This window comes from Erpetoichthys calabaricus, chromosome 1, assembly GCF_900747795.2.
Source record: "Erpetoichthys calabaricus chromosome 1, fErpCal1.3, whole genome shotgun sequence".
In the NCBI taxonomy this organism is placed as follows: domain Eukaryota; kingdom Metazoa; phylum Chordata; class Cladistia; order Polypteriformes; family Polypteridae; genus Erpetoichthys; species Erpetoichthys calabaricus.
Window position 1 is genome coordinate 218,539,405 of NC_041394.2, and position 23,682 is coordinate 218,563,086.

The following is a 23,682-nucleotide window of genomic DNA, read 5'->3' on the forward strand; positions in this document are numbered from 1 at the left end:
ATGAAGTGTCACAGCTTCTGGAAGACTGCGAGGAAAAATACTCGAAAGCTACTGTCTGTGTGCTACCGCCAAATACCAGTCAATTGTCAGACGAAGATGAAGGGGATGAGGACGTTGCCAATGCAGGAAATGTAACTGTTGCTGATGTTCCGGGAGAGCTAGAAGTCGAAATGGTTGGAGAAGACATGGAAGACGACACATTGTTTGAAAATGAGGGGGATGACGCTGAAACGGAAGAGAATCAACCATCAACAAGTTCTGCACCTCCAGCGAAACGGCCAAGGAAGAAGAAATGTCCTGCGCCGTCCTGGACAAAGCAGAAGAAGCCAGTCTTCCCAAAGACATCTGCTCTGAATGGACAGGCCGCCGGTGTTGCAGAAAATAATCTGAGACAAACTTTAGCCCAACATAATCCTGTGCAACTCTTTGAGGAGTTCTTTTTGCCAGAGATATATGACCTAATCTGTAAAGAAACAGTTCGCTATTCAACGGATTTTAGGAATGATCATGAATTTCATACATCAACTGAAGAAGTGAAGGTCTTCCTTGGGATTTTGATTATAACTGGATATCATAAAGTCCCGTTAGAAGCAGACTATTGGAGTGATGCAGAAGATCTTGTCGTACCTATTGTCAAGAATGCTATGTCCCGAAACCGATTTCAGAAATTGAAAAGTTATATTCATTTTGTGGACAATTCTACTGCAGACAGCAACATAGGTGACCGATCATTCAAGGTTTGAACTCTTGAATGAGAATTTCTGTAAATTTGGCTATTTTACACCCAATATCAGCATTGATGAGATGATCGTGAAATATTATGGGAGAAACATCCATCCATCCATTTTCCAACCCGCTGAATCCAAACACAGGGTCACGGGGGTCTGCTGGAGCCAATCCCAGCCAACACAGGGCACAAGGCAGGGAACCAATCCTGGGCAGGGTGCCAACCCACCACAGGACACACACAAACACACCCACACACCAAGCACACACTAGGGCCAATTTAGAATCGCCAATCCACCTAACCTGCATGTCTTTGGACTGTGGGAGGAAACCGGAGCGCCCGGAGGAAACCCACGCAGACACGGGGAGAACATGCAAACTCCACGCAGGGAGGACCCGGGAAGCGAACCCGGGTCCCCAGGTCTCCCAACTGCGAGGCAGCAGTGCTACCCACTGCGCCACCGTGCCGCCATGGGAGAAACAGCCTGAAACAATTTATAAAGGGAAAGCCGATCAGATTTGGGTATAAATATTGGGCCATTTGCTCCAGCGAAGGATACTGTTACATCTTCACATTGTATTGTGGAAAGGAAACAACTGCAACAGATGTGCCACTTGGTTCTCGCGTTGTCTTGAATGCTGTACAACATATTGCTGATCCAAGCAGCTATGCTCTGTATTTTGATAACTTTTTTACAAACATGGATCTGCTCTCTCAACTGGCAGATAGAGGATTTCGAGCAACCGCTACCATTAGAGAAAACAGGATCAATAGAACATGTCCAATGAAGTCATCAAAAGAGATGAAAAAATCAGATCGTGGTGCCAGTGAGTACGTCTATGACAGAACATCAGAGGTACTTCTCGTGCATTGGCACGACAATAACATTGTAACAGTTGCCACTAATCATGACTCTATTGAGCCGCTTCATGATGTCAAGCGACGTGTAAAAGGCCAGAAAGAAAAGAGCACGGTGAAAATGCCTAATTTGATATATAATTACAATGCGTACATGGGCGGTGTTGACCATCATGACTGGCTTGTTTCAAAATACTGTGTTTCTATACGTGGAAAGAAATGGCACTGGCCCCTGTTTACTCGCTGCATTGACATGGCAATAGTGAATGCGTGGATTCTGCACAAAAGTATCCATGGGGGAAATGCCATATCATTGAAGGATTTCAGACGAGCAATTGCCATAGTTTATTTGAAGACCACTGTCCAACGCAAGCATGCAGGAAGACCCAGGGTGCCCAGACTACCAACAGGAGCTGACATGATGCGATACGATGGCGTGGGACATTTTTTGATGCAGAGGGATAAACAGCGTCGCTGTCAGCGTGAAGGATGCAAAGGCAAGCCTAAAACATATTGCAACAAGTGCAATACAACACTTTGCCGTACTTGCTTTCAGCCATTTCATGATAAGTAGTGTTGGCATTTGGACTATGATTCCTCTTATGTTTGGTAACTTTCTTGTAAGGACATAATTGTGAGCAATAAATGTATATGTTCTCATATTGTACATAGAGCTTCTGTTATGTGAAGTCATCCCAGTGTCCTATTTAGAGGACAGGCTGTATCTACATAAGTAAACAAAAAGAAACATGATTACATGGTTTTTCTGTTCCAGGGACTCCAAATGACAATAACTTTACAACGGAAACAAAAAAATTTAAAAACAATTAATTTGGGAGATAACGGGTTTTAAAGACAGGTTACTTGTGCCCCAGCTCAGCCTCTATTTTTGTTCCGAAATTTTCTATTATATACTCTTTGACTGTATGTTTTAGCAATCTTACATTCAATATGCTCTGATTTAATAATAATACACCTTCTTTAAGTTTTGGAAGACAGTATCAGAGTGAATATATTTGAGTAAGCCATGTTTCTTATGTCCATCCTGGGCTGTTTTCTGCCTTGCTTCTAGCACTACCAGGATAAGCTCTAGCAACCCTTTAGTGGATTAAACGGGTTTGAGGAAGTTAGGTTATGTTTAATAGTGTTATTAGAGATTGTTATTGTATATTTACCCCTCAGGTAACTTAGTGTCTGAGGTACAGAATTTCTTTTTTAGCTTAGAATTGTGTTAAATCATTAGTTGAGCTCTGAGTGTGAGGATGTGAGTTTTTTCCCAAGAAAATTGGCTTTTAAATAATGATTGGGTATTTTTCTCCAAAACAAGAAGGACTCATGCCCTGCATTTCCACTCAGCTCTGATGAGATCTATACCTCTCTGAAGCAGACATTTAGGATTAAACAGGCTGAAGTGTGAGTGTCAGTGAATGAGCTTGACCTTTGCTTGAGTCCTTAATTGTGTCCATGCTTTCTTCGTGAACAGCACTGAAGTTTCATAAATTCCTCAGAAATGCAAGCACACATTTCTATGCAAATTGGAAATTCTGATGCAAAAACTGAAATATAAGTATTTTAACAAATCAGTTGTTCATTTTGAAATATATAACTGATCTATAAAGCATACATTTTCAGTAGAGGTGAAGCCTCCAGTCATTATTTAGTCAGAACAAACAAGTTAGTCAGAACAAACAAGAACTAACAATTTAAGGTGTATTATTTTAGAGGACATCATTATATAAAACAATTTATATAATGAAATATATAAATTCCTGCTTTTCAGAATAATGGCTCTGTGAGCCTTAGTTCATCCCTTGTGCTATAAAATGACATATATTATTATATATAGAATGCAGTATACTCTTTTATACTGCATATCATCTAAAATCTTAACATTGTAAATTTTTAGAATTAAAGCAAAATTTAGTTTTCTTGTATGTACTGTATTTTTATTTAAATTGAATGCAAACCATTGTCATTGCCATAAGATCTATGCATTTGTACATTGGTATGTTGATCCCCAAGTACTGTAATACATTGGACAACATCAAAAAATTACAAGTATGATGACTCATGATGTACTTGAACAGGTTGGGCAGAGTTCCATTTTGGCAGAAAGAGAAGGCCTGGCCTACAGCCGAGACTAACTGATCCTCTAGTGTGATCAATTTGAAAACTGCAAAGGGTTGAAGGGTGGATGTGAAAAATGATACCAACTGGATTAAATGTTTATTGAGAATTATGTTACAGTAGATAGGAATAATTGACCATCTGCCTCTTTCAAACTTGAAGAAAAAAGATAGATAGATAGATAGATAGATAGATAGATAGATAGATAGATAGATAGATAGATAGATAGATAGATAGATAGATCTTCATTTGTTCCCAGGTGAAGCTCTACAGAAGCTCTTTAAATAAATAAGTACCTGCACATACTGTAAATAGGTTAATAAGTACATAATTAAATAAATAAATAGAAAGTTTGTTATGAACACCTACAGGAATGAATATAAGGCAAGAATATTAAAAAAAGAAAATTTCTGACTTGGCTGTCACAGTCACAGTGAGGCATTATGCAAGTGTATTGTTAGCATAAAGGAGCCCCAGTAGCATTTCTTGATGCACTTCTGCTGAATAATTTGTTGGCTGAAAGTACTCGGTGTCAGTGTCAGAGAGAGGATGTGCAGTATTGTTTATAATGGCACTTTGTTTTGTTTTAATTCTCATTTTTGCTACTACCTCTAGTGGGAAAAGAGTGTGTCCCATAACTGAACTTTCCCTTTTAATCAGCCTGTTGATTTTTGATTTGCCTCTGTTGAAGAGATGTTACCAGCCCAGCACACTACAGTGTAGAAAATTGCACTGGCCATCACAGACTTATAGAAGACGACATACTGTAGAAAAAGTCATATCAATAACTGCATGTCCATGCACATATTAAAAAAATATATAATTGTACAGCTCTTGAAGATCATAAAGTTATAGGATCATCTTTGCCGTGAAAGTCTTAATGTCTGCCTAATTGTTGATATTAATATTTTTTTTTTGCCTGCTTAACTGAACCTGAGCGTATAATTTTTTATATTAGGTGTTTCATTCAAAATCCAGCTGATGTTCAAGAATTCTTCTAAAAGTAGATTTTTCACTTCATAAACTTGTCTTTGGCCAACACAGTGTACTAATTTAGAAAAGGCTTTACATATTTACACACAGACAGTCCTCATTGAGTTCCATTTATTTCATTTGTGAAGGCCAAGTTTTGCCATAAGCAACATCAATCTACAAACACAGTATCTGGATTTCAAGTAATCTTTCTTACATGACCAATGTTAAGGACGATTTCTCTTTGACTAAGATGTAATGTCATTCGTTGTCATAACAAATATAGAACATCTAGCTGGTAGCCCTGTTTTCCTTTAAACACATTGGTTTGTTAGAGCTCCCAACTTGTAGTGTCACCCTATCTCTGTTACATCTCTGACAACCAGTCTGTGTTAAACTGAGGCCTCCCAAGGGACATTTATTCCCTATGCAGTTCTAAATTCTAAACCTACCTCTATATATCTTTCTGAATGACACTCTTTCACAACATGTGCTGCGTTAGATTGAAGTGAATAAACCTTCTTCATGTGCAACAGTCTTCAAAGGTAAGACCATCAGGCCATATTCTACCAACTCCAGCCTCTAACAGAGTCATTGACATAGTAGTTCTGTTAATTTGTAGCAGCTATAGCTGTCAAGGCTAGATGTAACTACAATAATTCACTTGTATATCTAACTATGCACATTTACCATTAGGTTCCCAAGAATTAGCCTCACAGCCATCGTAGCGGTGATACCTTTATTCATCTTAGCCATACACTCAATGCCCCGTCGAACTACATATTCATTTGGCAGTTACAAGTATGACAATTGTGGAAACCTGCCTAAAACAGCAGTTCTGTATTATATTATGAACTTACTATGAACTTTGCACAAAATAATGAACTAGAAAACTTGCAGGCAGTTTCACAGGGGCTAATGTAAATTAAAGGCATATGAAGCATTAACACTGTCAATACCAATCACAGTTTACCAGTGCTGACAGTGTTAATTTAACACTCTCACTTAGGCCTAACACTCAAGAAAGCTACCCTACTGATCTGCACTGGGTCCAAAATCAGGATCACCCTGATGTCACATGAACTCTTGTTGACCATATGCTAAATCCTCGGAATCTGTGTGCATTGTGCCTTGGGTGTGGGGAACTGCTTGGGGTGGGGGGGACTACTAATGAGCTTTCCCACCAGTTCAAAACCCTTGCTCTGCCACTGCATCTTGTTAATTGTGTAGTCCAGATTATAATGTTTGCTGGCTATAATCAGTAGTGATCCAAATCAAAAGCAAAACATTTTGAAATCTGTCATGTTGGTACACTCTGGTCAGTAACTAGCAATATATTTTACCAAACACTGATAACCAGGTAGTTTGATTTAAATACGACATTTTCATGGAAAGCTTGTATTCTTATTATATATTAGACCCACACACTTCATGTCACCACAATTAACACAAACACAGCAGAAGTGTAGTGGAAACTATGATTATACCCATCATGTCAGTGTCATGTTACAGAGTAGAATTGTGGACCAATCACAAATTAATGGCCCTCATTTACAAACTGGGGCCTGTCCATTATTTAAGTTACTTTCAGGAGGTGACTCGGCTTTCCCAGATGCCTTGACTGAATAGAGATTAAGTGATGGCAGCTTAAGGCAGCCTTAACTTCTACCTGTGCTATGGGCCTCTACTGTACTTAACATGTGGAGTGTAACTTTTACACAAGGCATTGTTCTGATTTCTCTAAATGTACATTATGCATACAGAAAACTATAAATATTTAAAACTTTACCTTTTCCCTGAAGGATAGAATTTTGAACATGAATTCCCATCCCAAGCACAGTAGGGATCTCTGGCCAAACAGCAGTCAGCACAGGCTGAACCATAGATATGACAACGATGCAAAGACACTTGAGTAATGCCTTCCTCAGAGCTGACATAAAGATGTTGCTAAGAAAAAAAAAATTCACATAAACAACAGCTGCACCCAGTATGACGGATGACGTCAGTTGTGTGAATTCAATTGCAATGATGGCAAACAGTTTTAATTTCATAAAGGTGTCAAAGACAAACATGGCAGAGATTAAAAAAACAGACATAAAGCACTTGAATAACATTTAATCCTGCTCATTTTGTATTGCATTTTAATAGTCTTAAAGCTGCTAATAAACGTATGGCTAATTCAAACTTCCGAAGGAAGCTGCACCATTTCTTTCAATACTTAGAATAGATTCTAGGAATAAACTTGCTATGTTCTAATTACAGTATAAAGCACATTCATTGACTATGAAAAATACCTTTTAAATTACAGATCTAAAATGTTGTGTACAAAATGTACATCAATAAAAAAAAATTAATGTAAAAATTTTTATCATAAATAATTTTAGTTAGAAATTTGATATTACCTTTTTGGAAGAAATTTTCATAGTTGTTACTGGGGAATGAGTCTGAAATAAAATAAGAAAGGCACTTACAGAAAACAAGTGTTGGTCATATTTACTTACAGTATGTATTAATAGTAAAATGATAACTTTTTACTTCTCACTAAATCATGCATATAATCATATATAGTCCTATCTAGAAGGTAGTCAGCATGAACTTTAAGTAGTCTCCTGTTTTTCTGTATTTTACGTTTTACAGATCAGTTTAATCCTCACATCTACAATATTCACTATTTACACCACCAAAATGTTTTAATTACAAGAGTTGAGTTATGTCTAATTTTGTTGTATAGTTCAAATTAAGGTGATGCCACAGTTTACTCCATCTGCCCTTCTGAAATGTGCCTGGAGGACCAGGGTAGTCTGTGGAAGACATTTCAGAACATGGGACATCACAGAGCCAGTTCTGTTCTTTTTACAGGTGGGAACCAGTGTCACCTTGAGCACACCCCAGAAACAACACAGTTTAGGAAGGTCTGAAAGAAGCCCAAAAGACTGCACCTTCCAATGCAATATAAAAGTAGCCAAGAAAAGAGGAATAGCAGGTCATCAGTTAATCACCTTAGAGTAAATAACCATGCCTTAAAGACTGCTTCTGGGTAATTGAAAATGTCTAATGGAACATTCTTAAAGTACAAGTGTCCCTGCTCTGCTAACAGTGTACACCCTTTTGTTTAATTATTTAACCTAACACCAATGGTGGTCACAGTGACATTAGTATCAAAGCTAGGAGATGGTAAAAGGAAGGCTCATGAAAACTGAAAATCTAAGCAATGAGCGACAGACAAGAAACACAACTGTGGTCCTGTTGTGCTCTGTTGCTCTGATGATTTCCTTGCTTCCTTGGCAGCTGTTTGTATCAAGAAGTTAAAGCAGCATTAGATCTCAGGCTACATTCTGTTTACCTCTAATGTTTCAATGTTTTGTCCTTTGCTATCTATTTTGAGGTGTGTGTGTGTACAGTATTTGGGTTACTAATTAGCTCTGATATAAAATGATATGTCCCTGTAAAATTCATTTCAATAGATACCAAGATCGTAAAAGAAAAAAGCTTAGCTGCACCAACCAAAATTTGTTAGTTTGCTGCCCAGAGCATCTCTATAGATAAGTAACATAAATAAGTATTTTTAGGTTGTCTCAGCATGCTCTATTTCTTACTTCATTTTAGAAATATTAGGGTTTTTAACACAATGTAGAGATGGTTACATTTTCTATGTATAGTGTTTTCTAACAAAATACAAATGTAAATTCCATTGTTCATGGATTCACTGTGAAAAATTGTGAATCCAATCTGATATCTAAGATATACAATAAAGTTGATTTGTACAAGTAGCTCACAATTTCTTAATACAATGTATAACTTCCAATTGCAGATATATTTTACCTCATAACAGCTGGTGTGTTATCTTTAAAATTAATGTAGCATGTTTGGAAAAAGGCAATATTTTGTTATTACAGATGGTTTAATGCTCTCCTGGTCTTTGTCCAAAGTAGTCTCCAATGATAAAACAATAAAAAAATAGCTGGATGTTTAAAAAGTACTTACATATAATACTAAATAAAAAGATTTTAATTTTCCTCAATTCCATCTTAGGTCACTTCAGCCTTTTAGTACCTTTTACTACACTATTTCCATTTAATGATCCTCAGATTCTTATCATGATCCCCTTCAGATGGTTTTGACTAACTTATTTTATTTGTAATACTTTAAATTTGTTTTGTTTAGAACAATTTAGCAAATCATAATGTATTATTACTTTATGATTCCTGTCTTAAGTTACATATTATGATCCTCAAGGCTCATTTATGGGACCAGTTCTATTTTCACTATACATGCTACCTTTAGGAGATATCGTTCAAAAACATAATACTCACTTCTACTCATTCTTATGCTTTTACTAATGTGTTCTTCATTGACCACCTCAATAAGTTAAAACACTGGAATAACGATATTCACTTTAATATAAGCTTTTCAACTCAAAATGCATAAATCCTGATTTTTATGAATGACCATTAAATGATTCATTTTATAGTAATGGCATAACAGTACTGCCAACAGTATTATTGTTAAGAAATATGATAATAGGTGAGATAAAGGAAACGTAAAATCATTTATGAAAATGAAGTGTCTTCCACTGCACTTGAAAGAGGAAAGGATGCACTGGCAGGTACATCAAATAGAATTGACTGGTGCATTTCTTTACTCACAAGGTCTGAAATAGTTCTATTTATAACCTATAGTTATTTGAAAATGCTGCTGTAAAGATCATTATCAGAACTGGGCAGTAGAATTATATAAATTCTGTTCTTAGTTCATTAACTTCTGGGCTAATTTTAAAGTTTTTCTACCAAATAAAGTTTTAGTAACATGTCTAATGTCTGTACACTAGATTATATATTGTGGTACAAAATGTGGATTTTTGTGACTTATGCCATGATATTTAAGGGAAGCCAACCCCACTGTTTTGATTGTGACAGCAGCTGTCAAATCTTTCATATATGGTGGAACAATCAGGTCCATATACTTCTCTTTAATCAGAAATTATGCTAATTCACCATTCATTTTTTTTCTTTGAAGCCTGTTCCATTTCTTTTTTAAGTACTTTTTTAAGGCACAGTGGCATAGTGGTAGCGCTGCTGCCTCGTAGTTAGGAGACCCAGGTTCACTTCCTGGGTCCTCCCTGCGTGGAGTTTGCATGTCTCTCCCCGTGTCTGTGTGGGTTTCCTCCGGGTACTCCGGTTTCCTCCCACAGTCCAAAGACATGCAGTTTAGGTGCATTAGTAATTCTAAATTGTCCCTAGTGTGCCCTGCGGTGGGCTGGCACCCTGCCCAGGGTTTGTTGCCTGCCTTGTACCATGTGTTGGCTGGGATTGGCTCCAGCAGACCCCCGTGACCCTGTAGTTAGGATATAGCGGGTTGGATAATGGATGGATGGATTATAGACATGGTCAGACATACAAACAGTGCCTGCTTTTGTGCCATTACGTTTCAGTAGGATTATCAAATGAGTGATGTTTTTTTATCTCATGAAAATCTGAAAGAGTCTGTCATTTCCTGAAGTAAATTAGTCTTTATTTCAAGACGTTTAATTTGGAAAACCTTCTTTTGCTTTGAACAATCCCTGGACAATTTAGTATCTCCAAGTCACCTAACCTGCATGTCTTTGGACTGTAGGAGGAAACCGAAGCAAACCCACACAGACCCTCTCCATGCAGGAAGCAATCAGGACTCCTTACTGTGAAGCAGCAGCTCTACTCCTGTGTCACTGTCTGCCTAATTTGTTTATTACTAACATATTTATATTATCTGTGGCCTTAGAAAATGGGGAACAAATACCCTTTATATGAGACTTATTGTAGTAACATAGTACATCTGTATGAGGGGGAGGGCAAGACCCTCTAAACTCTGCCCATGTGTATATCATGCTACAGTCAATAAAAAGAGGTTTATACTAAGAAGAATGTATTTTAAAGAAATCTTTTAAACTTCATGTTTAAAAACACTAGGCGTAAAGTGGCTTCTTGCAAGTTATTTGCAAAGCTTCACTTTTATTGTGTTTTGGTGGGAAGAGTTTTATATTTTGTATTTGTTTAATAACCTTCATCTGACTTCTCAGTTAACTATTCAATTACTTAAAACAATTAAGTGTCATTAGTCATAAGAATTAGTCATTTCAGCATGGCTGAAACATATCACTTGTTGATCATTGATCATTGTAAGATGATGCAGAAGTAAAATAAACACAATCCCTCCATGTTTTTGAAAGTTGTTTAACTGTATTTGTGGATGTTTATTTATTTCTTATTGAACTGATGTGTGTGTGTGTGGGCATAGGTGTGTGTATGTGTGAGTGTGTGCATGTTTGCCTTACAATGGACTGGCGCTCTGTTCAAAGTTTGTTCCTAAGCCGGTTAGAAAATGACTGACTGACTTAATTCCATTCAGGGCAGGCAACTATCTGGGTAGTCTTAGGCACAAGGCAGAAAACAGGCCTGGACATTGCTCAAATCAATTGAAGGGGCTATTCACCTGTTTAAAGACTGCAAAAAAGTACATTTTTTCGTGGCTTGTGTTTAATCTGAATATATTAATGTATTATCATGTATTGCATTGATTAAGATAAAATAACATTTCAGCTAATTCACTGCATATAATTCTTAAAGTTTCATAAACTTTTTCTCACCGCTGTACATTCCTTATGTATATAAATCACAATCCACATAATATAATTTAACATTCTCTACATGGCAATGCTTTCTGAGTTTATTATCAGGGTCCCCTGATACCTATGGTGGTGCTAAAATTGCTATTATTGTCTGAATTGCTTCCAACAGAGCTTTCCTAAAAGCTTTGATTTTAACAATGAGATCATGTGATTTGGAAAAAAAAATCAACCTTAAATACTTCCAGCTCTTCCAAGATAAGTTCCACATTTTCTGACCTATTACTTGGCAGGACGATTACTTTTTGGACAGTTCCTTTATCTGAAACAAATAAGCAAGAAATAGTTTACTTTATAAACTTGTCAATTGCAGGCCACACTTTAATCCACCTTTACCAATACAAGAAACTCTGATATTAACTTTACAAGGCATGCTTTTTCTCATTCTATCAACTTGAAGAATCTATGAGTAAAAACATATTATTCTGCATAATTCTTCTATGTAATATACAGCAGCTGAGAAAATATGCACTGTACTTTAAATGTACTTGACACATACTATAGCTAAAACAATAACAGCATAAAATTAAAAATGCTTTGATCAATTAGAAATATATCAATAAATAAACACTGACTCAATTTTTACTATATGGAAGTAACTTGAAGATTAACACAATTTTCTTTGTGGGTGGATTTTTTCATTTTATTGTGCATTATGTGGAATATAGGAAAAATGTCAATAATGCATCCACTAAACAATATCATCTCCAGACAGAGGAGCAAGGAGCTTACAAGGACCAAGCTGGTTCAAGGTGGAATGCGCTTAAGATGAATAAAATAAACATTCAGACATGTCATGGCCCACAAGACTGTCATTTCCTTGAAACATAAGAGGATGAGGGTGCAAGTAATAAGAGGCTGGAGTGAGATGCCACATGACTTGTGCTGCCACTACTAACAAATCAGTGTCAGACAAAATAAAATCCAGCAAGTTAAAGTCATTGCAGGAAAAGTGGATGAAGTATATGGACCTATCAGAGGACTATATTGAAAAATGAAACAAACGTGTTTTGAAAACTCTTTTCTTTTCTACTGAGGTAGATAAATTATTGAATGTCCCTTGTAAATATTTATATATATATGGAAGAGAAGGTCTGTGATACGGTTTGCATATTTGCAGTTGGAGATCCACAAAGGGAGAAAAAACGAATCACGTATCATAAAATAGTTTTATTCCTGAGCTTTCAACCCCTATCAGGGGTCTTCATCAGAGGATAATGCTTAGACTTACAAGAATCAAAGGCAATATATAGCAACACATCCTTTGGGGGGTGGAGGTGACTAAGTCCGTATGATCAAAAGGGGGGGGGGGGGGTTATCGTTAAATTAAAGTGCATATGTCCTTCTTAAGTTGGCATATGCTGGGTTTATGTCCAAGTGTCTGTTGATGGCATTTTCATCTGATAGCCAAGACTCGGCCAACTCTCTGGCGCTTTTTGTAGTGGCCTTAAATTTTACTTTCACGTTGTCCCAGTTGAATGTGTGTCCTGTCGATTTAGTATGTGCATATATCAAAGATAGTGCGTCCTTTCTTCTGACAGCGTTGTGATGTTCCTGTACACGTGTTGAAATTCTTTTTGACGTTTGTCCTATGTATACAGCTGAGCAAGAATTGCATGGAATACTATAAACTTCGTTTCGTGTTTCGGCTGTCGATTTCTTGTTTTTAGCATTAAACAGGACAATGCGCAGATTGTTGGTGGGTTTATGTGCTATTTTGATGCCCCACTTGGTCAGGGTGCGTGCCGTGCCTTCTGACACATTATGGTGGTACGGGAGTGAATGCCAGGTGGGGTGGGGGTTCTGATTTACGTCGCTTGTATGCTGATTCCTTTGGCGCCTGCTGTGTAGACTCCGATTAATGAATGTTTTTGAGTATCCGTTCGAGGTGAAAAGTTGAAACAGATAGCGTCTCTCATTAATTTTTGTTTCCTTGGTATTACAATGCGTGTGGACTCGTTTAAATAGGGTTTTCACGCAGCTCCGTTTATGAGATACCGGGTGATTGCTGGTGAAGTGTAGAATCTTGTCTGCGTGGCATTGTTTGCGGTAAACACTTGTGGTCAGGGTGGCGTCACTATTTCTTTTGATGTAAATGTCCAGGAAATTGATGTGTCGATTATTTTCTTTTTCCATTGTGAACTGGATTGCAGGGAATATTGTGTTAATATGATTGAAGAATTCATTCAGCTGGTTCTTTCTTAATATGACGAATGTGTCGTCTACATAGCGTATCCAAATTTTGGGTGTAATCTGGGATAAAGCTATGTTTTCAAATCGTTGCATTACCAGTTCAGCTAGGAGTCCCGATAACGGTGATCCCATCGGCATGCCTTCTTTCTGTGTGTAATACTTGCCGTTGAAATGAAAGTGCGTTTTTTGGCAAAGTGATATTAGGTTCATTAAGTCTTTGATGGACAGTTTGGTTCTTGTCTCTATGGTGGGGTCACTATCCAGTTTCATTAATAATGTTTCTGTGGCCAGTTGGGTCGGGATCATGGTGTATAGCGATATAACATCAAACGAGACCATGATCTCGTCCTCGGCGATGGATACGTCATTCAAGCGCTGTAATGCCGACTCCGCGCTGTTGACAGAATAATCTGAGTCGTCCGTTAAATGTTTAAGTAGTTGGAAAAGTCTTTTTGACAAGTTGTATGATGGTCCGCCTATTAGGCTAACCACTGGTCTGTATTTTAGTGGTGTTTTGTGTATTTTTGGGAGTCCATAAAATTCTGGGCAGTTAGCATCATTGGATTTCATTTTGTGAAAGTTCTGTACATCTAGGCGGTTACCATTTCGGAGTTTTGTCAGAGTATAGTTTATTTTATTCTGTGTGGTTTTTGTTGGGTCGTTATTTAGCTGTTGATAAGTATTAGTGTCCGAAAGCATTTCTTCTATGGCTGTGGTGTATTGTTCTCTGTCTAGGATAACAGTTGCACCTCCTTTGTCAGCTGGTGTAATAATAATGCTGTTGTCATTCCGTAAAGATCTTAAAGCTTTCTGTTCACTTGCCAGAATACGTGTGGTTGGTTGTCTTGTGTGTAGCTGGCTAGCGACGTTGCATCTTATTTCTTGTGCCTGTTCTGTTGGTATTTTTTTTCAGTTGCTAAGATATGTTCTAACGAACCGAGGAAGTTCATGTTAGATGCGTCCTTATAATTGAATTTTAATCCTCTGGAGAGAATATTGTGTTCTGTGGTGGAGAGCCGTCTTTTGGATAGGTTGTGTACTCCGGGTTGGGGGTTGTTCATATATTGATTTCCAGTGAGTTTACCCCATTTTTTGTTGAGTGTATTTCGTTTAGAAATACGGTTTTTGGAAGCGGTGTCCTGGATCCTTTTAGTCCATTCCTCCGTAACCGTTTGTCCACATGTTGTGATTAGTTTAGCGTGTTGCTCCATAATTACAGATCGGTAAAAGTTTCGTTGGCGGTGTGTTTCTGTGATAAGTTCATACAAAACTCGTTTAGTAAACTGTTGCATGATGGTTGACATTTTCGGGGTGTTCGTTGGTGGCTTGAATCGTAGGCATCTCGGAGTTACATCGTGCCTGATGCAACTGTGGAGGAAGAAGAGTTTTTCATAGCTGTGCCCTTCACGGATTGCCGAAGTTTCCCATCGTCTAATGCATTGGAGGGCTTCGTGCCCGAAGGTTGTACGAATGGAAGAGAAGGTCTGTGATACGGTTTGAAATACACTCAACAAAAAATGGGGTAAACTCACTGGAAATCAATATATGAACAACCCCCAACCCGGAGTACACAACCTATCCAAAAGACGGCTCTCCACCACAGAACACAATATTCTCTCCAGAGGATTAAAATTCAATTATAAGGACGCATCTAACATGAACTTCCTCGGTTCGTTAGAACATATCTTAGCAACTGAAAAAAAATACCAACAGAACAGGCACAAGAAATAAGATGCAACGTCGCTAGCCAGCTACACACAAGACAACCAACCACACGTATTCTGGCAAGTGAACAGAAAGCTTTAAGATCTTTACGGAATGACAACAGCATTATTATTACACCAGCTGACAAAGGAGGTGCAACTGTTATCCTAGACAGAGAACAATACACCACAGCCATAGAAGAAATGCTTTCGGACACTAATACTTATCAACAGCTAAATAACGACCCAACAAAAACCACACAGAATAAAATAAACTATACTCTGACAAAACTCCGAAATGGTAACCGCCTAGATGTACAGAACTTTCACAAAATGAAATCCAATGATGCTAACTGCCCAGAATTTTATGGACTCCCAAAAATACACAAAACACCACTAAAATACAGACCAGTGGTTAGCCTAATAGGCGGACCATCATACAACTTGTCAAAAAGACTTTTCCAACTACTTAAACATTTAACGGACGACTCAGATTATTCTGTCAACAGCGCGGAGTCGGCATTACAGCGCTTGAATGACGTATCCATCGCCGAGGACGAGATCATGGTCTCGTTTGATGTTATATCGCTATACACCATGATCCCGACCCAACTGGCCACAGAAACATTATTAATGAAACTGGATAGTGACCCCACCATAGAGACAAGAACCAAACTGTCCATCAAAGACTTAATGCACCTAATATCACTTTGCCAAAAAACGCACTTTCATTTCAACGGCAAGTATTACACACAGAAAGAAGGCATGCCGATGGGATCACCGTTATCGGGACTCCTAGCTGAACTGGTAATGCAACGATTTGAAAACATAGCTTTATCCCAGATTACACCCAAAATTTGGATACGCTATGTAGACGACACATTCGTCATATTAAGAAAGAACCAGCTGAATGAATTCTTCAATCATATTAACACAATATTCCCTGCAATCCAGTTCACAATGGAAAAAGAAAATAATCGACACATCAATTTCCTGGACATTTACATCAAAAGAAATAGTGACGCCACCCTGACCACAAGTGTTTACCGCAAACAATGCCACGCAGACAAGATTCTACACTTCACCAGCAATCACCCGGTATCTCATAAACGGAGCTGCGTGAAAACCCTATTTAAACGAGTCCACACGCATTGTAATACCAAGGAAACAAAAATTAATGAGAGACGCTATCTGTTTCAACTTTTCACCTCGAACGGATACTCAAAAACATTCATTAATCGGAGTCTACACAGCAGGCGCCAAAGGAATCAGCATACAAGCGACGTAAATCAGAACCCCCACCCCACCTGGCATTCACTCCCGTACCACCATAATGTGTCAGAAGGCACGGCACGCACCCTGACCAAGTGGGGCATCAAAATAGCACATAAACCCACCAACAATCTGCGCATTGTCCTGTTTAATGCTAAAAACAAGAAATCGACAGCCGAAACACGAAACGCAGTTTATAGTATTCCATGCAATTCTTGCTCAGCTGTATACATAGGACAAACGTCAAAAAGAATTTCAACACGTGTACAGGAACATCGCAACGCTGTCAGAAGAAAGGACGCACTATCTTTGATATATGCACATACTAAATCGACAGGACACACATTCAACTGGGACAACGTGAAAGTAAAATTTAAGGCCAGTACAAAAAGCGCCAGAGAGTTGGCCGAGTCTTGGCTATCAGATGAAAATGCCATCAACAGACACTTGGACATAAACCCAGCATATGCCAACTTAAGAAGGACATATGCACTTTAATTTAACGATAAACACCCCCCCCCCCCTTTTGATCATACGGACTTAGTCCCCTCCCCCCCCCCCCCCCCCCGAATGTGTTGCTATATATTGCCTTTGATTCTTGTAAGTCTAAGCATTATCCTCTGATGAAGACCCCTGATAGGGGTTGAAAGCTCAGGAATAAAACTATTTTATGATACGTGATTCGTTTTTTCTCCCTTTGTGGATCTCCAACTGCAAATATATATATATATATATATATATATATATATATATATATATATATATGTATATAAAAAAAACAGAGAGAGAGATATACAAATAAATATAAATATATATACTGTATGTATATATATATATATATATATATATATATATATATATATATATATATATATATATATATATATATATATATATATGTTAATATTATGGGTAAAGTCAGAATTTGCAGAAACCTAGCATTACCCAGGTAAAGCTTGCATTATCCAAAAGACCTGGGTAAACCTAGCATTACCCGGGTAAAATCATGCTTTATCCAGGTAAAGTGCAACATACCTATGGGTTAAGTTATTCGAAATTCATCTTTAACCAGTCAGGGTTGGGTAAACCTAAGATTACCCATGTAAAGTTAGAAAGTCATATTTTATTCCAGCTTTACCCTTTTGGATAATGTGAGCTTTACTCAGGTCATGCTAGGTTTATCCAATTTTACCGGGCTCAACCCGTATGAAATTTGGCAAGATGGTACATCAAGGTCACTAGGTATCTGCTAAGAAGGGACATTTAGATACATCAATACTTTAGGGTCAATCCTTTCACAATAAAAAATCTCAAAAATGCTTTTACTGATTTGCTTGAAATTTGCCCGACGTTACAGAAAGAGAACATTAATCATCTCGTGCTTTTATACTTGTCAATATTTATTGGTAATAATGCTGTACAAAGTGGGCTATTCTCAGGGACCATGCCATTTTTCCTGCTGAGCTTCAAGAAAGAAGGAAGGAACTGCACAACAGAAGTGGGGATGCTGCATTACGCAAATGCAGGCAGCTACCCAAAGTCAGTGAGAAGGACGAAATCTCAGTGAAGCTCAAAGAAGTTGCGCTTAGCAAGTTGTTTCCTTCAGCACCCACAGTACTCAACCCCCCAACCCTCACCCATCCTTCAGTTGAATGTTAGTGTACGGTGACGCTCCGACCCCCACCCTCCAGCCCACTTTGTCATGTAAAAGTAATAACAAATGTCAAGGAGGAGCAAAACATCAACTAAACAAAGTACTGTCAGTACTTTGGTTCCACTTCAAGCACTGGAACATTGTGCATAGTTCACAATATTATTTCTTTTCACCTGCTGGTTTTTGAAACAATGCTTATGATGTTCGGCCCATTGTACGGCCCATATAAATGTGCAGCCTGTAACAGTCAATGATGTATGTAATAAGCTAAAGTAAACCATTCAGTGTATACTGCTTTTGATCTAAACCAGGGGTCTGCAACCTTCACTATCAAAAGAGCCATTTTGCCCCCTCTTCCTCCAAAGAAAAACAGTCTGGAGCCGCAAAACATAACACAGCTTATAAACTTTTAAAAGTTTTAATCTTTTTTTAGATTTTACATGTTACAACCACAGAATACAACAAACAGAAGTGCAGTGTACGTGTGTAGGCCTACTTTGAAATAAATTAAACTGAACTATGCAGGCTTATTTGAGTCCTTCCTATACCTGTGTAAAATTAAAATAAAAACTAGCCCACTTTAATATAAATAAAACATTTAGCTGTAGCTTAGCAGCTTTAAAAAAGTAATCATAAAATTCCATTTCAGTGTGCTCTCATCCTCTTCAGGTTTCCCTCTCAGCCAGCAATCAACTGAAGCACCTGAACATACAAAAAAACCTACATCAGCTCCGGGTCTGAAATAAATGTGGTTTTTTTTTCTGAAAAATAATAGCTTATTAAATGCTATTGTTCTCACCTGTTTAATGTGACTTCTGTTTCTGAAGTTCGCTGCAGATCATCTCTATGTCGGGGCTGTACGATGTGACTGACCTTCACACAGGACTGTAGGCTCTCATGTGTGAGGCGGGAGCAATATATGGACTTTATGAAGTTCATGCTTGAGAAAACTTGCTCACATAAGTATGTTGAGCCAAAGATGGACAGGACTCCAAATGCATATTTTTTCATGTTCATATACGTTTCAGGAATGGCATTCCATGTGTCGAAAACAAGTTTGTCGGATTTGGGGAGGTTTTCAATATCAGTCCATTTATGCTCTTTAGCGAGAGTAGCCTTCTGACAGGCGACTTCTTCAAGATCCGCTGTCAGGCATTTGAACTTGGACACCCATAAATCTTTATCCGCTATGTCGTCCAGTTCAATTTCTAGATCAGGCTTACTCCTGTGAATGAGGATGTGTTCAGCAGGGATGGGTCGATGTCCAGGGGTGTGACAGGGAAGGAGAGAGTGTTTTTTTTTTCTTTCTGAACTCACTGAATCTTTCACTAAATGCAGCTTGCATTGCAATAATTGTACTGTGGAAATAATCACAATTTATGTGAATGTTCGCTTCTTTGAACTCTCTCAGGGAGGGGAAGTGAGAGAGCGTACCTTTCTGTACATCTCTGGCAAACACTGTCATCTTGCGCTCAAACGCCAAAACATCCTACGCCAAAACATTTAAAGTCGGAGAATAGATGTTCTGATATTTTTATGAACGATTCTTTCATGTATTCTCCGTCTGTGAATGGCTTACCCCTCCTTACGATCTCTTGAGCTGCCACAAAACTAGCAGCTGTAGTTGACTGTGGAGAAGTGATCCACTTTTTGAAAGTATGTTTGCTCTGTTCAGCTTTCCGTTGCAGTTCCGAAATTGCTCTCTTTCGCTCATCTTCACTTGGGTATTTTTCAGTGAATGCTGAGTGCTTGTTTCGAAAATGTCTTTCAACGTTACATTTTTTGTTGTTCGATAATTTATCGCCACATATTAAGCACACCGGTAAGCCAGCGTCGTTGGCGGTGAAGGCAAATGCTTCTGTCCACACAGAATTAAACTCTATTTTCTTCTGAGATTTTTCTTTTTTGGGATTTATTCATGGTTAGTGCAGGGGTCGCACACTCCAGAAGCCGCCTGCAGGTAAAGGCGAGGGCTATAGACGTAGATGTGACGCATATTTTAGTTGACAAATTATAAATAAATAAAAAAATTAGATGTTAAAGTGTATAACAGTAGTAGTAGTAGTAAATAAACACACACACACACACACACATATATATATATATATATATATATATATATATATATATATATATATATACAAATTAAATTAAGAAATTGCCATTATTCATTTTCATGTTTTTTTTTTCTCAAGGCCAAAGGGAGCCACTACAAGGAGGCTGAAGAGCCGCATGCGGCTCCAGGGCCGCGGGTTGCCGACCCCTGATCTAAACCATTCAAAACTTTGTGATGATACAAGATTACAAACCAAAGTATTATATTCCATTCTGATTGAAGCTACTTTTTTATAGGATGTGCTACACTGTGCAATTATATTTTAATCCAAAATTTCCAATGTTCCAGCTAATTACCTGTTTAAATTCAAAAGAATACAGTTTCTTATAATTTTGTGCTTTCCAAAGATCATTAACAAAAGCCAAGGTCAGTCACTAGGAAATCTATGGTACAAATGTTTTACTCATGGCTAACTGCATGTAACATGTTCAAGAGTAAGGAAATGCAGTAATAATAACAATAATATTAGCCCCTTCTTAAAAAAAATGTATACAGAAAAGTACCCTGTTAGTTACATAGTACTTCTGAGGCATCTGATTAACAGCACCATAACTGAGGCCAATTGTCTTATTTTCTGGTCAAAGATCGGTATCACCGCTAGTACACTACATGTCAAAAGTTTTAGAACACCTTAGTTTTTCCCATTTTTTTTTTTTCAAATTTAATCAGTTGAAAGGCAATGAATGATCTAAAATGGTGAAATGGTAAGATGTAAACTGACAGAGGTCTAAATTTAAAGTTCAGGTTAGCAAAAACTGAAAAAACGAAATATCAGAATATTAAAAATGGGCTTGTGATAGCAGAGCACCTGTTAAAGGTATTTATGTGTGTGTAAATATGTTAAACGTGACATAAATACTTAACAAAAATTGCAAACTACTCTTAATTTAAAAAAATACTAATTGAAATATCACTGTTCCCCTTATTTTTCATGTAATGGGTACTTTGGTAATCATATTCAACAACGGTTAGTAAACTACTCTATATATATAAAATCTTAAGCCTAAAAGTGCAATGATTTTATGCAACGATTCTTTTCAGAATTTATCGAACTTTAATGTGATATTGTTAGATATTCAGATTGTTGTTCCGTTTTTAAATTATAAACTAAAATATCAAGAAAGTCGTGGTTTTTAATATCAAAAAAGTTGTGGTTTTTATTTTCGATCGAGTAAACTTTCTTTCACAGGAACAATCTATTCGTAACACTAATGTTTGTATTTAGGTGATTTAGTTAGCTGTAGGTCGAGGCACCAAAGGTGCCAGGGGGGCTTGCTCCCCTATTTGCTCTTATAAAAAAATTAAGAAAAGGATGGCATTGCTGTAATCTTATACTTTGAAAATTACAGTAATAATCTTGTGTGGAATGGATGTCACACAGATCCAGTGTCCTGAGTTTTAATCCCATACCTGGTCATTCTGAGTATGAGATTTGCAAATTCTACCCATCTAGAATAAAACTTTTTTAGAATAAAAAAGTGACAGAAAGTGACAGAACTGTCTCACAAACAGAAAGTCCCCATGAGTGTTTCTGTGTCATTTAATGTATGTTATATAACCCTAAGGGCTGGGTTGTGGCCACTCAATTTGGCATCCACAAATGCATGGAAAAGAGTATGGTCAACTTGCCAGCCATGTATAAGGCACCCAAATAGGCCAAGCTTGCAGATGTCTGGATGCTGTGTGTCAGATTCCTAAAAACATTGTCTAATTGATGGGATGTATACCCCATTGCTACCTTACTTGTCAAGGTAGAACTGGGATAAATGTAGAAAATGTAAAAGTAAAAGAGGGATGACACATTACTTTAAAATCATGAATTTTCTGTGAGAGAAACTAATCTGATTCAATTTGTAACAGTTTTACCCATATTCGTTTTTCTTCTTTGACTGTAAATGTCATCTGCTTCAGGATCCATCCATCATTTTCTGATCTACCTACATCATTTAGAAAATTGGGGAATCAATCCCAGAAGAACTGGGTGCTAAACTGGAACCAGTTGAAAGCAGGGTACTAATCAATCTTAGGACAGATTCATACACATAATCACACTCACTCACACACGCCCTAAAACATATGCCCTCTTTGGGATGTGACTGGAAAACCTGCGTCTGTAGAAAAAAAACACAGTCCTTGGGAAAATGGACAAACTTTATACAGGCAGTGACCACAGTGGGATTCCAACCTGGTTTCTTATAGCTGTAAAGCCACAACCTTAATCACTACTCCGACATGCCATCTTATTTCACTATGCTGTACCTCTTCATAATAACGTTTATATTTTCATAATAGTATATTACATTTTTTAGCAGATTTATGTTATTTTTTAATTTTTTAATCTGTTTTTCCATTTTGTGATCTGCCATTATACAGTATGTCTGTACATAATATCTATGCCAGTTATCCCATGAATAAGTTCATTGATTTATTATTCAATGTTGCTATTCCTTCTTGTATAAAGTTTTTTGCAGTACTGCTTGCTAAAATACACTGTCAAATGGATTTTCGCTGCTCATTGGTTACACCACAAAAGCAAAAAAGCAGTAAGTCTTTATATAACTAAGTAGTCAAAGGGTTATATTTGTTATCACTCAAATATGTATATTTCAATGTTGTTTAAGCTATCCTGGACCCATTATGTGTAATATAATTAAAATTAATATATACTCCTAACAATAAGTGAAAACTGTCATTAAATTAAATTACTTTTTGATCATACTACTAGTGTAAAAATCTTAAGCATTTACAATAATTCAGATACATCATATTATTTGCTGGAGCGTTCTGATGCCTGTATTTTGATTTTTCTTTCCTCTCTAACACAATGCACGTAAATGGTATATTACATGGTGCACAGTAAAACATTAAGCAGGAATTAGAATATTAGACTGTTTTAATTATTGATTTATTTGAAAACATCTGTTGTCTCAGACAAATCAATGAGGGAAAAAAATCTCCATGTCTGGTATGGCACAAGATAGTCTACAGACCAGCATCTTTGGCATCAAATCAAAAAATTCAGTAAATATATTCATATAATAATTATTTCCATATGTGAAATTTTGTCTCACTCATTCAACCTCAGATTATCTAATATTTAACTCTCACTATGTAATAATTTAAACTTGCAGGGCTTATGTTTTCAGCACAGGTTTATTAAGAAATTTCTAGGAAACATTGATATGGAAAAATGAGTCTGCCTTTAGACACATGTGAAATATTACAATTAAGTTTGTTTTGTTTTCATTTGAAGAGAGCAAATCAACATACACTGCAAAACGTAAACGTGGCAACAAATTTCACAGTGAACATTCTGAGACCTTTTAGAAAATCAAAACATTTTTGCAATTCAAACCTGGAAAACTTTCAAAATTTTATTCATGACAGTGTCTGGAGCTG

General features: G+C 37.2%; 1 protein-coding gene across 1 annotated transcript in view; it reads right to left on the reverse strand.

Moving 5' to 3' along the window:
* sema3c (sema domain, immunoglobulin domain (Ig), short basic domain, secreted, (semaphorin) 3C) overlaps nt 1-23,682 on the reverse strand; it is a 176,608-nt gene that overhangs the window by 12,486 nt on the left and 140,440 nt on the right. Inside the window, exons 13-15 of the mRNA XM_028811866.2 lie at nt 11,519-11,607; nt 7,087-7,128; nt 6,474-6,631 (exon numbers count right to left, since the gene is read on the reverse strand). Coding sequence (XP_028667699.2) covers nt 6,474-6,631; nt 7,087-7,128; nt 11,519-11,607 — 289 coding nt within the window. The remainder of the gene's footprint in view (nt 1-6,473; nt 6,632-7,086; nt 7,129-11,518; nt 11,608-23,682) is intronic.